The 18,433-nt window shown below is 34.7% G+C and overlaps 1 protein-coding gene across 15 annotated transcripts in view; it reads left to right on the forward strand.

Annotated features, from left to right (window-relative positions):
- LOC106881649 (transient receptor potential cation channel subfamily M member 3) overlaps positions 1–16,106 on the forward strand; it is a 701,312-nt gene extending 685,206 nt beyond the window's left edge. For all 15 annotated transcript variants that reach the window (XM_089357688.1, XM_089357690.1, XM_052970748.2 and 12 more), the window contains 4 exons: positions 3,956–4,073; positions 6,780–6,970; positions 12,522–12,654; positions 14,536–16,106. In XM_089357688.1, coding sequence (XP_089213814.1) covers positions 3,956–4,073; positions 6,780–6,970; positions 12,522–12,654; positions 14,536–16,021 — 1,928 coding nt within the window. In that variant the 3' untranslated portion in view covers positions 16,022–16,106. The remainder of the gene's footprint in view (positions 1–3,955; positions 4,074–6,779; positions 6,971–12,521; positions 12,655–14,535) is intronic.
- The last annotated feature ends 2,327 nt before the right edge of the window (positions 16,107–18,433 follow it).

The following is an 18,433-nucleotide window of genomic DNA, read 5'->3' on the forward strand; positions in this document are numbered from 1 at the left end:
CAAATGACTATTTAAAAATAAATTGAATTAGTTATGAAACATTGTCTTCAAGATTAAAGCTTTGTTTGAATAATCTTGTAGAATGTCCATATTATGCATGAATAAATGTAGCGTATGTTGATTTGTACATTCATATATAAATATATACATACAAGGAATATATGGAGTTAAATTATCCAGGTGGGTACCATACAAGCACTCAGTTATAATCTAGTTTCAGGCTGATTACATTGAGTAGTAAGTAACACCTAGGATTACTTAGGGTGAGCAATCTGGGTGTCATTTATTATGAATATTAAGATTGGTACATCTGCGTATTACAGTTAATTATACAGCATAATTAGTTTATTTATATATATACATCCTCATTCGTTCATTCCACTGTTCGTTCTTTTGTTCCCCCTCATTCACATTTCCTTGCTTTCTCTTCTCCCTCCACTTTTCACTTCCCTGTGTCCCTGTCATTTTTCTTGCCCCTCCCTAATTCTTTTGTCTCTCTACCTCTCCCTCTTCTCTTCTCATGTGTCCGGTGGTCGGCCAAGCCTGACCTTTCTTTTTTTGGACAGCCGTTGTGCATGAAACATCGTTATTTCTTCCTGTGCCTGTGAAATTTTGTATCCCGGCTGTAAGGCCTTATTTCCATATACGCCAGCTTAATTTTATTCATCCTTAGTTGAAAGACATCTGTTGTTATGTCCCGTTATTATTCCTACTGTATTTGTGTAACATTGTTCGTTATTTTCCGTCCTTGTTTTTGTATACATTCGCTGCTTTCTTCCAAGGAATCTAATGCTCTTAGCTTAGTTTTCCCTTGGGGCTGGCCAGATTGGAGCAATATCGAGAATAACCAGCCGAAATTACAAAGATAATCTGGATCTCGACTGAAGAGAGAAAACTCTGAATGACACGTCTGTGTTTTCTTTGTATCGTCTATCTGTATGTTTTGTCCCTTTCTTGTATCACCTAACTGTCTGGATGTTTTGCGTTCTTGTCCCATTCTGTATTATTTATATATATATATATATATATATATATATATATATATATATATATATAATGTGTGTGTGTATGGTTGAGATATATATGTGTGTGTAGTGTAATATATGGATTCATAGAATAGTGTGGCTACCACAGAAAGCTCCTCCAGTGGACTCATCTAGCAGATCGCATAGTAATCCAGTACAGAGGAGTATAATGCAGAGTTCCAAGCAGCTGAAATCCAGGTAATCTGATCAAGGAAATTATTTCAAGAGGTATGGAAGGTGAATATATTCATTTAATCACAGGACCCTTCTTCATGTAATAATAATTTCAGTGTATAATGAATTATGTTTACATGTCTGCACTATTATGCATGTTGTGCATTATACACTACAACTGTATGTTTACAAATTGATGCAGATAATGAGAGCTAGGTCATCAGATCACCAGAACATCGTGTTTGTACTGATTCCACTCTGGGTTAAACCATGATTATACAATACATGTATTGTATAAGACATATCTGGCATATTAGTGCAGACATGTAAACATGAATTATTATACACTGAAATTATTATTACATGAAGACTGTGAATTGGCCATTATCCTGTAGTTAAATAAATATATTCACCTTTTGTACCTCTTGACTTTATATGGATGTACATTTGTATGAATGTGTGTGTATAATATACAAGTATCTGTGTGTGTGTGTATTCAGATATCTAGGTGTCTGTGGGTGTGATATATATAAGGCATATGCACAGTTTCTATCTCTCTATTAAATTTCATTATTAATCAAATGGTATTATGTCAGATGACCCTCACCCAAACTACTCTGCAGTAGTACTGAATCTAGAACCATGTTATTATTAGACAGACTTTCTTAAGCAGAACGCCATACCTATTACACCTGTATATATGTTCCAATAAATAATCAGAGTGATTTTGTTCAGAATATTATGCAATTGATGTTAAAAGGTGTTGTAATCAACTCTGAAATATCATTACCCTCTTGGTAGAAGCAGTTTCTGTTGTTGACTTTGTAAGGATTTCAGTGCTGTGAACTATGATATATTGACTCTTTCAGCTTTATGGTAGTTTTGCAGCTGCAACAATTAAAATGAAAACTTGTTTATTTACATTTCTGCTTGTATCCTATCACATTAAACATTCAGAAAATAAACAGTGATGTTAGGATTTTTTTTTAATATGTATATAAACACATGATCAGTTTGTTATGCTATAACCTTATATGAACCTTATATTGAATAGATATCTCTTTCAAAAACAAACATTATAGTTGCACATTTTTTTTACCTCTGTTGTCTGTCAGAATAATGTAGTTTACATACGTTGAAAATAACCTGAATTAGCTATTCTATGATATCATTATATCATGCTTTTTAATTTTTTTAACTGAAGAAAAGGATGTTGCCCAAAATCATTTTAAAACTGTCTTTGCCTGGAAGATGGATCAATGTAGATAATCTTTAGATTAAACATTTCAAAGTCAGACATTGAAAGTAAACATGATGAGGCAGGAGGTAAAATCCAACGGTGTCAGCTTTTTAAGAAGGTTTGAAGGTTTGACTGAGTTGTAGTGTTTGGCATGGGCACCAAAGAGTAAAATGTTGTGGATTTGTGTGACAGGGAGGTTTAAACAGGTTTTTGTGGTGGTGAGATGCAAATGGAATTTTCACCAACTTCAGCAAAGCAAAATTTATTGTTGTTTAAAGAGGACAGAGTATTGTAATGAGTAATAGGAGCAATGTTCCAATCATTTAATGTTTAAATATTTAAATCATACTCTGATATAAATTATATTTGAGATTTTGTGTAGAGTTAGCTTAAATTTAGTGATGAAAAAAAAAACACTTGGTCTAGGTGAATCAAACTTATTTAAATATATATAATAATATATAATGAACTTATTGTATGCAGTGCTCGGGTGCACTACAACTCATTAGAAAAAATAACCAAAACTGCATGAAGAGTTCAAAGAATATGCACAGGAAGTGAACAGTGAAAAAGTCTTAAACAATAAAAGAAGAAGAAACAGAGGTGGGGGGGGGGGCATCAGGTATACTGTTGGTGAATTTCAGCAAGCATGGAAGTTTTGAAGAATATAATGTCTCAACAGTTAACTGATGCAGGTAGTTTATTCCATGCTTCAGTAATTCTGAGTATAAAAAAATGTTTCCAAAAGTCATGGGTGTTGTGCTGTTTTTTTGAATTTGTAAGCATGTCCATGAATATTAGATGTATGGAATTCAAAAAGGTGCCTGTGGTTGTTGTTGGAAAGATGGTGGATAATCTTGTGGGTGCCTACAAGCTCAGTTGCCAGACATCAGAGCTTTAATGTGTCCTTGCCCAGGAAAGCAAGACATTCAAAGTATGATAGATGTCTGACGGTGATGCAAACTCTGTGTGGACATACCATAGTCATGTACAACTTTAAATAGATAGCTGGAGAGCAGCTGACAAAGGTCTTACTGAGTGATGCTAAGACACTCTCAGTCTTCTTGACAATCTTAGAGATGTGATTTTTCCAACACAGATCGCTGTTATGTGTCATCATAATGCACATGATGAAGTGTATGATGTTGGTGAGTACATTTTTATGAAGTAGTATCATGTCTTGTGTTATGGTATCGTTCTGTAGGTTTAGGCTGTCATGTCACCAACCATAGGTTGTTTTTTCAGGTCTTTGTTCATAATGCCTGCAGATCATTCTGCCAGTTGTTATTTCAATTGATAAATGTTTAAGAATTCTGTGGAAGAGCTGTCTAAGAAAGAAATCATTGAATAATATAAAAGAAAGTTGCTGGCTTGAATATTCAAAGGCTGTACTTGGTAGCCAGAAATCAAATTGAATCTTTCTTGAAGAATATCACAACCTTTGCTCTCCACTATGATATATATTCTATTTATATATATCCATAAGTTTCATTTCTGTTCATTTTTCTTTTTGCAGCTTGTACCAATCCTGATATGGAATGCTCCTATGGTGCCTGGGTTGCTCCTGCTCTCATGTGTGTATATTTGCTCGTAGCTAACATTTTGTTAGTTAACCTACTTATTGCAAGATTCAAGTAAGTTTATTTTAATTTATTATGATAACATATCTATTATAAACTACACAATCTTCAAACTCTAGAGTGAAATTGGTTTTAACCTCTTACTGCAAGATCTTTTAATTGATAAAGAAGTCCGTTTAGTAAAGAAGGAAATTACCAGAATTGACATTTTAAACCTCACGGCATGCCTACAGGAATTTCAGAGCTTGCGTGTCTGGTTCAAAGCATGTTTATCCTGGAACAGGATGAAGAACTTTCCTGAGAAGCAAAGATTACATTTCATAGGTCTTTTATAAGCTCCATGTCTGTATGATGATGCTTTTTCTAGAATTTTTCAGGTTACATTGAAAGGACAGGTGTTATTCTCTTTCAGTTCCCAGACATGCTTTACAAGACTATTTGCTGTCCTATTCTCAGGGTATCAGAAAGAATCTTGGTGGGAATAGAATCGAGTCTTGAATGAATTTTCCAAAGCACCTGTGTATGTTTTATATTCTTGTGAGCCATCTACTTGCACTTTAGCTCTATAAACAATTCCTTTTTCAAAACATTTACTTTCTAATGGACAGCAAGTCTTATCTTTGAAGTTGCAGTTCCTCAGATTAGATTCAGTACAGTAGTTGTTTGTAATAATTTTCGTGTTATGTTGGTTGATAAAAAGAGGCAAAGTTTTTACAACAAGAATACCTAACCTTCAGTGTTGTCCTATTAAAATTTCTATAGAACTTATGGCTAGATTGAAAATGTTTAGAAACTAATTTTAAGAATTCCCTACTTATATTAAATGTGGGCTTAAACCACAAAACTTTCCAAGTTCTAGTTCTACGTGGTCTATTATTGTTAGAATTAGCTTGACTATACTGGATCTTCTCTAAGAATTCGCTTTTCCTTAATGCACTATTGTAATACAGTGCTGCATTTTGAAATGCTGTCTCATCTGAAGAGATTGATGATATTCACCTTCCTACATTACTAACTAGATTCTTAAGAATTACGGGTAGATGATTAGTTTCTTTGCTAATATAACATAGCTTTTCATTGGGCTTACAGTAGGGTTTAAATTTATTTAATTGCAAATCTAAGTTGATATCTAAAAAATCTACATTATTAAGGTTACTGCAACTGCAAAATAACAGTTTTTGTGATATTTTTGTTGCTTTTTAATAAAGCATATTACTTTACCTCTGGTATTCGAGTACTATTTCTTCCATCTTGTTTCACATCTATATGCTTACTCTGGTATATATATATATATATATATATATATATATATATATATATATATATATAGTTAATTAGTTTGTTGAAATAATGTTTTGAAACATTCACCTGGCTTCCTCTTCTTTTATTTGTCTTACCTTTTAGTCGGGAAGGAAGGCAATGTCCATGACCGTTTACAGGGCCTCCAAGACTTGTGGGAGGGAGGGGGTATCCTCAGACCAGGAACCTGGTCTACATGCTTGCAATAAAATGGGATCTGTTAAAGGCACACAAGCTGCTAGGTGGTGGGGTTTAATTGGGTGGAACTCAAAATGCAAAGAGCCTGGACAAATACAACAAAGTATCTGGTCTAATATTCTTACAGTTCCACTACTCCACCATCTTAGATTGATACTTCATCCTTCATCTGCCCAGAAAGGATAAAAGCTGACTTGAACTCAGAGTACAGAGAATTGGAACAACTGCCATGAAGCAGTCTGTTCAATGCCCTAATGATTGTGCCAATTCACTACTATATGATAAAAATATCTATCTTCGCTTTAGAAATTTTGCAAATTTGCCTTCTGGTAAAAAATCTCCTCTAAATTTCTGTTTGTATGTTCTTGCATTTCTGTTTTCAGATAATTTTATGAATTCCTTATCACTCAATCCAATTGTAGTTTGCAAGTAGTAAATTTTTCTCTTGCATCTGTCAGTTGAGGAATTGTTTTCATATCATCAATTAAAAATTTCACTTTCACACACACATTTCTTTCATTGCAGCTCATTAAAGTATCTCTATATAAATGATCTTCTATTGAATTTCATTATTCTTTAACTTGTATATTTCTATAATCCATATTTCTGATTTCAGTGTTATAGCCACATTTAGAACATGTTTTAATCCTTTTGTTACCAAATTTCAATTGAAATACATTGTTTATATTTCAATAAATTTTGAAAATAATGAAGAGTTTAGTAAAATAACTTTGTCCTTATTAAGTTAGTGTTCTGAACATAAACATGAAATTTTGTTACAAGGTTTTTAATTTAGATCAGGGGTTCTCTACCACTTTTTACCTATGGACTCCTTTGATTGCTATTTTGTTCTGGTGGACCCCCATAGCCATTCAATGTTTAAAGATACTTCTTTCAAAATTCCTATTTTGTTTTTCACACATTGCCTTGTGCAGATTGAACAATTTAAAACTTTAGAGAAGAAAATCCAAGCTGTTTCTTGCAGTACATACTAATATATACATCTGAAGCAAAATTTTTTTAGAGGCCTTTAAAATACAATTTGTTAAGTGGACCCCAAAAATCCTATATAGACCCCCAGTTGAGAACCACTGATTTAGATCACTTTAAAAAGGGAAGTAGGGGCCATCTCAAGAATCTTGGTATCAAAAGGGTTAATTAAAATTGTTCATTTGTTAATTTTCTGAATTATTGTTTTTTACAATTTGAAAAAAAAAAATCATATTCAACAGAATTTCTTTTTTTCTTTTTTCAATTTTTTAGTGCAACATTCATTCGCAATAATGCTAATTCCAGAGAAATTTGGAAATTCCAACGATATCAGCTCATTATTGTATATGAGCTACGACCCCTTTTACCTCCACCTCTCATCTTACTCAGCCATTTATTCCTTACTTTAAAGTTTATCAAACGAAGGTGTCAGGGAAAACGAGATTATTTTGATAATGGCCTCAGTAAGTATTATTACCAAACTATATTAAATCTTTCAAATAAGCTATGCTTATGTTTCTGTTTCTCTCATTGAACCTTACTCATTAATAGTTTTGCCTTATTGCATTCAGATTAGTCTATCAAATTCTCTTGTTTTGAATTAATCATGCATTGTCTTATAACTTCGATTTTTCAATGATGTGATTGTTTATTTTTAGAATGATATTGAGGGTAGTTGTGAGCAGCTGGATATGGCTGGCTTGAATATTAAAGGGTTAAATATCAATCATATTCATTTTTCCCATTAAAAATTATCAATTAATCTTATTTGCATTATATCTTATAGATTCTTTATTTGTGATTATCTGTAAAATGATGAGAAAGAGTTTTCAAATAAAAGTTTTCAGTTTAGTCAAATAAAAGTTTTCAGTTTAGTGTTTGAAGCTGGACAAAAGCAGGAACATTTTTTTTGTTTTTGCAGAGTTGCTGGAATAACTTGAAGAATTTAATGAATATTATCATCAGCACAATATAATCATATTTACTTAGTTCTAGTTCCATTGCTAAAATATATTTTGATTCTTATGCTAACTTTCCACAGTGAAGGTAGATAATGTATAATAAACCATCTTAGATTAATACTTTTTTTTTCATCTGCCCTGAAAGGATAAATGGCAAAGTGAACCTCAGTTGAATTTGAACTCAGAGTACAGTGAGTTGGAACAACTACCATGAAGCAGTCTGTTTGATGCTTTAATGATTGTGCCAATTCACCACTATATCGTAAAAATATATTTTTCCTGTACAAAGAAAAAGAAAATCTATTTTGGCCCTTTTATACATCAGCAATGCTTTAACATCCACTTTTCCATGAACCAGACAGAGTTGATAGAGGCAGATTTTCTCTGGCCAAGAATCTCTTTGCAGAATATTGAAAACGAATGACACTGCTTATATGACAGTGGCAATCATTTACAATTATCATATGATGCCAAGGGAGAGAGAGACACAAACATACACACACATTTACATACATATATACATGATGAATTGGTTTTAGTTTCCATTTACCAAATTCACTCACAAGGCTTTGGTTAGGCTAGGATTATAGTAGAAGACACTCATGGTGCCATGCAGCAGGACTGAACCCAAAGCCATGTAGTTAGGAAGCAAACTTCCTAACCACACAGCTGTACATTACCAATAATTTAATCAATTTTACAGTAAATGTCTTTCCATTAAGTCACCTTTCACTACCTTAACCTTGGTCAGCTTTATTGAAAATAGGGAGCACTTTATGCTCACAGCTGAGTTGATAGCATTAGAAGACAATCCATTTGCTCTATTAATTCCAGTAGTTCTTCACCAAAATTTAATGTCTGTCATCATAGAAATGTTTCTTTGCTTAAAACCATTTTAGTTAAGAGGAAAATAAATGCTTTCAAATGATTTGCTGTCGTCAAGAATAAATAACTGTAGTGTGATTGTTATGTTTTGGAATTAGATATCGCATGGCTATTCTTAGTATACTCTTGGACATTTTTAGCTTAAGGGAAATGTACCAAACTAATTATTCTCTTGGAATTTCAAATGTGCATTCAATATTGTTTATTTTTAGCTTATATTTATTTTGCTCAGATTTTAGGTAATTCTTTGTCACATAATCCTTTCTTTTTCCATTTTCCTTTTTTCTTTCTTTTTTTTTTATTACAAGTAACAGGTGAAGATGCATAATCTAGTGAGGCACATAGCTTAGTGGTTAGGATATTCAGTTCATGGTCATAAAGCCATCAGTTCGATTTCTGGTGGTGCATTGTATCCTTGAGCAAAATACTTTATTTCCTGTTGCTCCAGTCCATTCAGCTTACAAAAATGAGTAGTACCTGTATTTCAAAGGGCCAACCTTGCCACATTCTGTGTCACACTGACTTTCTGAGAACTATGATAAAAGTATGCGTATCTGTGGAGTGCTCAGCCACTTACATATTAATTTCACAAGCAGGCTGTTCCATTGAGCGGATCAACTGGGACCCATGTTGTCATAACTAACAGAGTCCCACTTAGTTGAAGGCATTGCATTCATGATCGTAAGATCATGGTTTTGATTCCCAAACTGGTTGATGCATTATATTATTGAGCAAAACACTTCATTTCATGTTGCTTCAGTCCTCTCAGCTGTAGATGAGTTCCAATAATAGCTGGGAAGCTAACCCTGTGACAAACCACTGTCCTGTTCAGGAATACTGTTGTTATAATCTCAGTCACTTATACACCATCAAAACTGAGTTAATCTCTGGCCTCGTGTCCTAACATTGCAGACCTAACAACTAACTTGCTTTATAAAGAATTATCTTACTCTATACCATCATCATCATTTGTTCACTTTTCCTTCTTGCATGGGTTAGATGAAGTTTATTGAGATAGATTTTTTTATTACTAGATGTCCTTCATGTCTCCAACCCTCACCTGTTTCTAAGCACTATATATTTAATGATGAGTCCAAAGAATCAGCATCATCATTGTCTAATGTCCACTTTCCATGCTTGCATGCATTGGATGGTTTGAAATGGAGCTGGCAAGCAGGGAGCTGATCAGTCTCCAACTGTCTGTTGTGGCATGGTTTCTGTGGCTGGATGTCCTTCCTAACACCAACCATTTAACAGAGTGTGCTGGGTGCTTTATACGTGCCACCAACATGGGTGCATTTACGCAGCACTGGCACAGGTGCTTTTAATAGATTAAGATATATATACATGCCAAACTGACAAGGTTTCTCTCCTTGCTACCCTTTTAACTATCTTTAAAATAGTTGTATACAAAAAATATTGCTTGGTATAATGATATGAGTTTAGTCACATTGTTGTGAAAAGATTTTCAGTTTAGTGTTTGGAGGTAGACAAAACAGAAACATAATTTTTTGGCCATTGCTGGCACAATTTGATTATAATATTAACTAACCAACTTATGTATAGTTTAATAATCTTTCACCAAAAGTGTTTTGTGATGGTCTTTCTTTTTTTTTCCTTAGAAATTCACCTTTAAATAAAATGAAGAAATCTATTTTATATACATTAAACATTAAGCTCAATATAAAGTATAGGAAATTATTATTGTTTTAATAAATAACATTTCTCATATTTTGTACAACTTTCCAATAGTTGCACTATTTCAATACAGTTATGTTTACACATAGACACACAAACAAAAATACATGGAGAATAACTCTTTTCTCTTTGGACTTGTAATTTCATTTGGCATTTAAATAATAAAAGTACATACAAATGCTTTAATAGTACTTTGTGGTTCTGAAATCCCCCCCTCCCTTTTTATGCTTCTCTGTATTTACAATTATCATTTGATAGGTCATTTTACAAGTTTGCAAAATCTGTTGGGTTTTTTTCTTCCTTTTTTTTTAGAGAGAGGAAGAAAGAAAGATGGGATAGTAAACTATATCTAAGATGTGTGACCTAGCAGTTGAGCAACTGGGTTCTTGATCATAAGGTCATGGGTTCAATTTCCAGTCCAGTAGGTGCATTGTGTCCTTGGGCAAAGCACTTTACTTCACATTGACCTGATGGTTAGGGTGTTGCATTGTGTTCTTGATCAAAACACTCCGTTCCTCATTGTTTCATCCCACTCAGCTACAAATGAGTTCCAGCAATGGCAGGGAAGTTAGCCCTGTGATGGACTAGCATCCTGTTCAGGAGAGAGTGTTGTAATCTAAGTCATTTATATGCCATGGAAACTATGGTAAGCTCTGGCCTTGAGTCCTAAGGCTCATGACAATCCAACCAACTGGCAAAAAATGTTTATTAAAATAGAGCGACCAATCAGAATCATATTATTGTGGCAGCATTGGAAAGCCAGAGGTACAAACAAAAACATTCAGGGATGAAAATAAATACATATTCTATCATAAACTATATCCAGTATTTGAGATTGACAGCCATGTATTGTATAAGAACACAGCATCAAGATATCATTGTTTAGTCATCTCTGGTCAAGAAGACCAATATGATGAATGCTAAAGGATGAAATAAATATAAAAACCAAGATTATATTTTGCTACATGAAGGCAGTGGCTGAGTTGCTGGACAAAATGCTTGGCTGCATTTCATCCATCTTTATGTCCTGAGTTGAAATTCTGCCAAGGTCATCCATGCTTTTCATCTTCCCAGGGTCAATAAAATAAGCACTTGTTGAGAACTGAAGTCAATGTAATCAACTTATCCCCTCCTCCGAAATTGCTGGCTTTGTGCCAAAATTTGAATTCAATATTTTGCTACATATGATATAATTGTCTGAAATATTTTCTTTTGAAATTTTCTACTTATATATAGTTTTTCACTGTTAACTACTCAATTATGATAATGAAGAAGAGGTAATTAGTTGTTGGTAAAAAAAAGAGAAAAGATATAAACGTTTTTGTAATATAGATAAAAGTACTTTTAATTACCTATTTTGAATGTTGATTGCAGCTATATTTAAGTATGTGTGTATGTATGTGTTCACTTCAGTTAGTCTATATAAAAGTAATCCCCCTAGTTTGAAACCAGTTTGATAAGTGCTAATGCATGAAACTCTCAGCCATTGAGTTACTATGTAATGTTTGCCTAGTAAACAGGAATACATGTGCATGCATGTGTGTATGTTAGTATATATGTGTATGTGTGTGTGTGTGTGTATATATATATATATATATATAGCCAGCTGTAGAAACTCTGCCAAATCAGATTGGAGCCTGGTGTAGCCATCTGGTTTCCCCAGTCCTCAGTCAAATCGTCCAACCCATGCTAGCATGGAAAGCGGACGTTAAACGATGATGATGATATATATATATATATATATATATATATGTATATATATATATATATATGTATATATATATATATATAGAGAGAGAGAGAGAGAGAGAATTTATGTATAAGCATCAAAGAATAATCTATGGCAATTAAGAGCTTTTTTGCTTTTATTTTCTTTCTTTCTCACCCTCTCTCCATATATATCATGGCTACTGAATAAATGTCACATACTTTTACAGATAAATTCCTCTATTTACATAATATCGAGGTCTCTTTCTTTCTTTCTTTTGTTGTCCTTCCTATCTATATATCATCGTTTAACGTCCGCTTTCCATGCTAGCATGGGTTGGACGATTTGACTGAGGACTGGTGAAACCGGATGGCAACATCAGGCTCCAGTCTAATATATATATATATCTCAGTTGATAAACTGGAAAATAAGAAATCTTCACCATATTCCAAAATATTTGCTTCATCAATTGACCATCCTCAACTCCCTTTCCATTACATAAAACTGTTCTAATACATATGCGGGTTTGTTTGTTTAGAAAGAAAATAAGTATAAATTTTTAAAATGTCCAACTCAAAATTATCAACTAATTAAAAAAATTGATAATTATTAAAAGAAAGATTTCAAAGAAAACATTTTGCATTACAATAAATTGTAAAGTATTTTGAGTGTATATTTTTTTTGAAATTTATTGTGTTTCTAAACTTGAAAGAAAATTACTACTTTTTTTCTTTTTTCTTTTTTTGTGTATGTATTATACAGAACTATTCTTATCACATGAGGATACTGAAAAATTACATGCCTTTGAAGAAGAGAATGTTGAAGATTACTTTAGAGAGAAAGACAGCAAATTTCAATCTAGCACAGATGAACGTATTCGAGTAATAAGTGATAGGTGAGTGGTATTTTAACTATGCGTTTTTGGGTGGAAGAAATTTTTTTTTTAAATCGAAGTACATGATCATCACACCATCATCACCACCATTACCACCACCACCATCATCATATCTCCTTTCTATGCTGGCATGAGTTGGATAGGTTGTCTTGGTTCGAGTCAGTCTCCTATTGGAAGCTTACTGCTCCTTAAGTTCAAGTGCTCATACACAACATTTGGTTTGATTTCTATGGTTGGATCCACTTTCTAATACCACCCACTTTACAGAGTGTACTGGGTTCATTTTTGTCATTGCACTAATGCTAGAGAGGTTCACCAGTTCTTGGTGAGACAGGACTAGAGGGACCTCTCATAACCCTATACTTTCTCTAGTCCTACAGCCATACTTTTCTGAGAAAAACCTACATTGTCATCATCATTTAAAGTCCATATTCCATGCGTATGTGTTTGTGTCTTTCCATTTTCCTGACATTGTTTGCACATTATGTACACTATGTCATTGCTTGAGTCTGCGACAAAAGGCATGTCTAGCTGTCTGGGCACTATGCGAAAAAGCAACAGTGTTTTTGTTTACATCTGTCCCAAAAACAGGTTGAGTCATCAAGTTGCTTGTCATTTGAAAGCCAAGCCCAAGGGAAATAGCCACCCCTGGGTTGCTACTGGAAACAATGAGGGTTGGTGACAGGAAGAGCATCAAGTTATAAAAAAAGACTTCCCCTAACAAATCTAATCTGACCTATTCTAGCATGGAAAAAGTGGGCCTTAAAATTGATGATGGTAGTGGTAGTGGTTATCAATGTTGTTGTCATCGCCATTTCAAAAATAATAATAATGATGATGATGAATTCTCCCATCAAAGACGACGTATGAGTGATAAGCTTTTGCTGAATGACATGCACAAAATGATTTGTTTGTAGTGATCAAATGTTCATGTCACACATTAGATCACTCGCTCCATCAAATTGACATTGTCTGAACAGGTGCACTGTGAGCCACACGTCAGATGTTGAAGTGATCGCAGAGCAATGTGAGATGAAGTGTTTTGCTCAAGAACACAACACGCCACCCAGTCTAGGAACTGAAACCACGGTTTAGCGATCATGAGTGCAACACCCTAACCACTAAGCCATTCGCCCTCACATAATAATAATAATAACGATAATAATTCTTGCTACTAAAAGTACAAGGTCTGAAATTTTGATAGGAGGAGACTAGTTGATTACATCAACCCCAGTATTTCACTGGTACTTAATTTATTGACCCCGAAAGGATAAAAGGCTAAGTTAACCTCGGCGGAAATATAATAATAATAATAGTACCAGGAGGTGGCTCTCATGGCATTTGATCTTAACTGATTGGAAGTGTTATCATGTACGTGTTTTATCTTGGTATAAAAAAGATGGCCTTACAGCAAATATTTTGCTCAGTACCACAGATTTGCCTGGCCTTAATCAGTTGAGTATGTCCCTTAGTGGCTGACAATATGTGCATCTCTGATCACGAGCAGAAGTAGTGGGGGAGCATCATAGCCATGTGTTGAGAGGAATTCTTTGGGGTTTGAATAATTCACCCCTGGAAACACAGGTGTTTCATTTATCATCCTTAAACAAACCTTATTCAGGAACCTTTTGAGCAGGATGGGCTACTTGATGTGAAGAAAATTGTAACTGGGCCCCACCTGCAAGGTCATGTGCACATATGGTTGTGATGCATGTGCCTGGTGTACCCTTATCAGACAGGTAGTCATGATGGGTATACTGGGCTTCATATGTTTGTACCCCATTGTCACTTTGATGTCATAAACTGCTCTCTCACTCATTGATAATAATGTTTTTCCTCTCAGATAAATCAGAAATTAATTTTTATTATTTTATTTTGCAGGGTTGATAATATCACAACACGCATGGAAGACATGTATACCAAAGAGAATGCAATAAAACTGTCTCACCAAACTATTGATTATAGATTAAGTAGGTTAGAAGAAATTGCTGCCCAGATGGGTGACTCTCTTGCTGTTATAGAGGAAGTTATAACAACCGAGCGGAATCCAGTCTTCTCTGATGCAGACACAAACATAGACTATACCAGTGATGAATCTCTTCAACCAACGGAAGATAACAGTAGTCCAAAAACCACTTACCCTCAGAAAGATCAACTCGCAGCACCTTCATTATTTAGACCGAGTTTATCTAAAAGAGGTAGTGTTTCAAATCGTATGTGTAGACTTTCTGATCATCGACCATCATTGCTAAGCAAAAGAAGCCCATCTATTGGTTTAAAACGTTCTTGGAGTCTTTGTAGCCGTAGCCCTAAATTTGCCAACACCAGTCCTTTACAAATGAAACGGCCGTCTCTTTTCCAGTTTCATGACGCCATGCAGAAAGCAGCTTTGCAGAACCATGATATAGATGCTACAGATGAATCTAGTTCTAATGCAAACATGTCAAAATTACAGAAACGGCGTAACGTCACTGCAAACCTACATGTCAACTTACGGCCGGAAGAAGTCCAAGAGGACTGTTTTAATTCCAATAACTCTCCTCCAAATGTATCACCAACATCATGTAATGCTCCTTCAGTGAAATTCAATGAAGCATTACCAGAGAAAAGTGTTTACAGCACTGCTCCCATTGAGTCTGATACTCGCACTGCTACCTTAGTTCCTGGCAAAACTATGACTCTTGATCTCTTGAAGCCAAAAGATACTCAATTTAATCGTGATGCTGAAAGCCAATCTGGTGCTATCATTGGTCACACACCAGTTTCCCCTCTTGACACCCCAAATTCGCCATCGAGTAGTGTTACGTTCGGTTGCTTCAGTGTGTATGAGAAATACCAAGCAGGGACCTCCGCCGGCCAAATGCCATCTCTTTTAACTTCTTTGAATCCAGAATATACAACCATTACAGATGATATCGATACGTCATACTTAATGGAAACGTCTAGTCCCGCAACAAGTAGTATATTTTTTTCCGATCAAGATGAGAAATATTTCTGGAACAATGAAGAAAAAGCGTTGAAACAAGCAGAAGAAGTCGAACACCATCGAATGGAACGGGTCATTCGCAACCGGTTGCGTCAGATTTCACTTGATGATACCGATAGCATTAGTGACATTGCCAAAATTGTGGTCTCTGAAATGGAAGGTAACCAAAAGCACACACCACCTGATGCAGTTGTGGATGTCGACGAAGAGGATATAACACTTGTAAACAGACCTGCATGTATACCGCAGGTCACGGTAGAGAATAAAGACTTTAAAAGCTCTTCTGTTGATAGATCCTTAAAAAATATCGAAATCAAAGTCATTCGTGCATCCATTGACAAAGGCAGTAGCTGCGACAGTGATCGAGACCCACAATGTTAATTATTCACTGTTTTAGGTGAGGCTTCGTTATTTTACATGTATTATTAAAATGTATCTATTTGTCATTAAACAAATAAAAACAAAATTACAGATTACAAGTTTTTTTTTTTTTGTATCTTTATTGTGGGAAAAAATGGAAACATCTGCTTTCTACTGTTAACTTCTTTGAAAAAATATAATTATGAGGTGGTATTAAAAAGTTCCCAGACTACTCTTTACTCTTTTCAGTCATTTGACTGTGGCCATGCTGGAGCACCGCCTTTAGTTGAGCAAATCGACCCCAGAACTTATTCTTTGTAAGCCTAGTACTTATTCTATCCGTCTCTTTTGCCGAACCGCTAAGTTACGGGGACCTCTACACACCAGCATTGGTTAATTAACTTATTTATCTAAGTTTTAATATCATCTTCAAAATAGTCATCTTGCACAGCAATACACCAGCCCTATCATTCCTGCCATTTTTGGAATTCAGCCTGGAAGTTGTTTTCTGTAAGCGAGTCAAGGACATTCTGCAATTCGCTCTTAATCTTAATAACAGTGTTAAAACAGCAGGTGAATAGGGCAGGTGCAGAAGCAATATCTTGTTGTTTTTGACAAGAAACTCCTGAGTGAGGAGAGCTCAATGACAGAGTGCATTGTCATCGTGAAGAATCCAATTCTTCACGCTCCACAGATCCTGTCACTTTTGTTGAATGTCCTCCCTCAAACGCTTCAAAACATCATTGATTGTCCTCCGACAATCCTCATGCATAAGCTGATGAATTTTGTCAACATTTCCAGGGGTGATGCTCATGGCCAATCTTCCAGATCGCTCATCATCTTTCGGAGATGTTCTTCCGATTTTGAAGCTCCCTTGCCACTTGAAACATTGCATATAACCCATTACCTTGTCACTGTAAGCTTGTCAAAGTATGCTCAATGTCTCTGTAGCAGACTTCCCAAGTTTAATGCAAAATTTCATATTGGCTCTTTCTTCCAACTTCTTGTCCATGACAAAAATCACAGACTACAGCTTATACGTGATCACAAAAACACAAATTTCACAACTTGTGAAATAAACACAGTAATGTTACTCAGCACACTGCCTCATGAAGGTTACTGCTAGCTTTCACCGTGCAAGCAACTGTGTGCTGCCATCTGTTTGGGCACTTTTTGATACCACCTCATACAAGCAACGGGATAAAGGTGACGAGTAGAGGAAAGGAAAAAGTAAGGAATGCACGGTGCTGGCTAGAAAGGAAGGAAGGATAAAGGTGACAAATAAAATAGAGTGGTGACATTTAGTAGAGATGACCCAGAAGTTGTTCCTCTTCGATTACTATTGCAAACAGCAGTAGCTTTCTTCAACCGAATACGTCATTGATTGGTTGAAATTACCCAAATTATAACACGAAATAACTTCTAAAATAGGAAATTTTGTCAAAAACGTTCAGAGTAAACCATGTTCTACGTGAGAAATTCTACCAGTATTTGAAGTTTCAAACTGTTTAGTTAAAAAAAAAAATTAAGAAATCTGTGATTGAGATGGAATAGATCCTGTTTTTGTTCTGATGGGTTTCCAACAACCTTTCACAATCCTCTTCACTAAGTTTGCTTGGTGAAGAAGGAACCAGTCTAGTTATCACTGACCTACCCATACAACCGGTTGTACCAGACTACATGTTACTAGCAACACTCCTTGGTAATATACTCCTCTTTTGTACATAAACGCGTATTGAGGTCTTGGTCATGTACAAAGGCAGAACAAGCACACGAAAATATATTTTAGCCTGAACTTTACATTTTGTTGTACACTGTGTGCTGTTAGAGCATAGCAGAAGCATTTTCATGTGATTGTGTCGCTGATCACAAGTCTACATTGCTTCATGTTTATTACTTGTAATTTTCAAATTTTCAGCTCAACTACCATCTTCTCTCACTCAAAGAAATATTGCTGATTTTGTTGTTGTTTAAAAATGTAACAATATTTACCTATCATATTTTCTGGCATGCAAGTCAAATTTTTCAGACCAAAGCTTACAACCAAAAAAGTTACGTTGATTTATAGACCAAAACGATTTTTAAAGAACTAAAATCCCATGTGAAATTCAAACACCATCGCTAATGATAAAATAGTGATGATGTTTATATGACATGTTTTCACTATATTGTGTTACATCAACTTGTATGCCAGAAAATACAGAATAACATCAAAACTATCAATATGCATTGGTCTATTACAGCATTTTTTCCTTTTGTTCAGATAGTATAATTATCATTATAACTACAGTTTAGTTTGCTCTCTCATAACTTTCTTAATAATGTATATTTTTTTTAATGAAATTTTGTAGATTATGATCATGTTGATGAAATTAGAAAATTTGGCAGTTCTTTTTTTCTTCAGATGAAAAGAAGTCCACATGTTTTTTAAAA

Source organism: Octopus bimaculoides, chromosome 9, assembly GCF_046866305.1.
Source record: "Octopus bimaculoides isolate indiv1 chromosome 9, ASM4686630v1, whole genome shotgun sequence".
Lineage (NCBI taxonomy): Eukaryota > Metazoa > Mollusca > Cephalopoda > Octopoda > Octopodidae > Octopus > Octopus bimaculoides.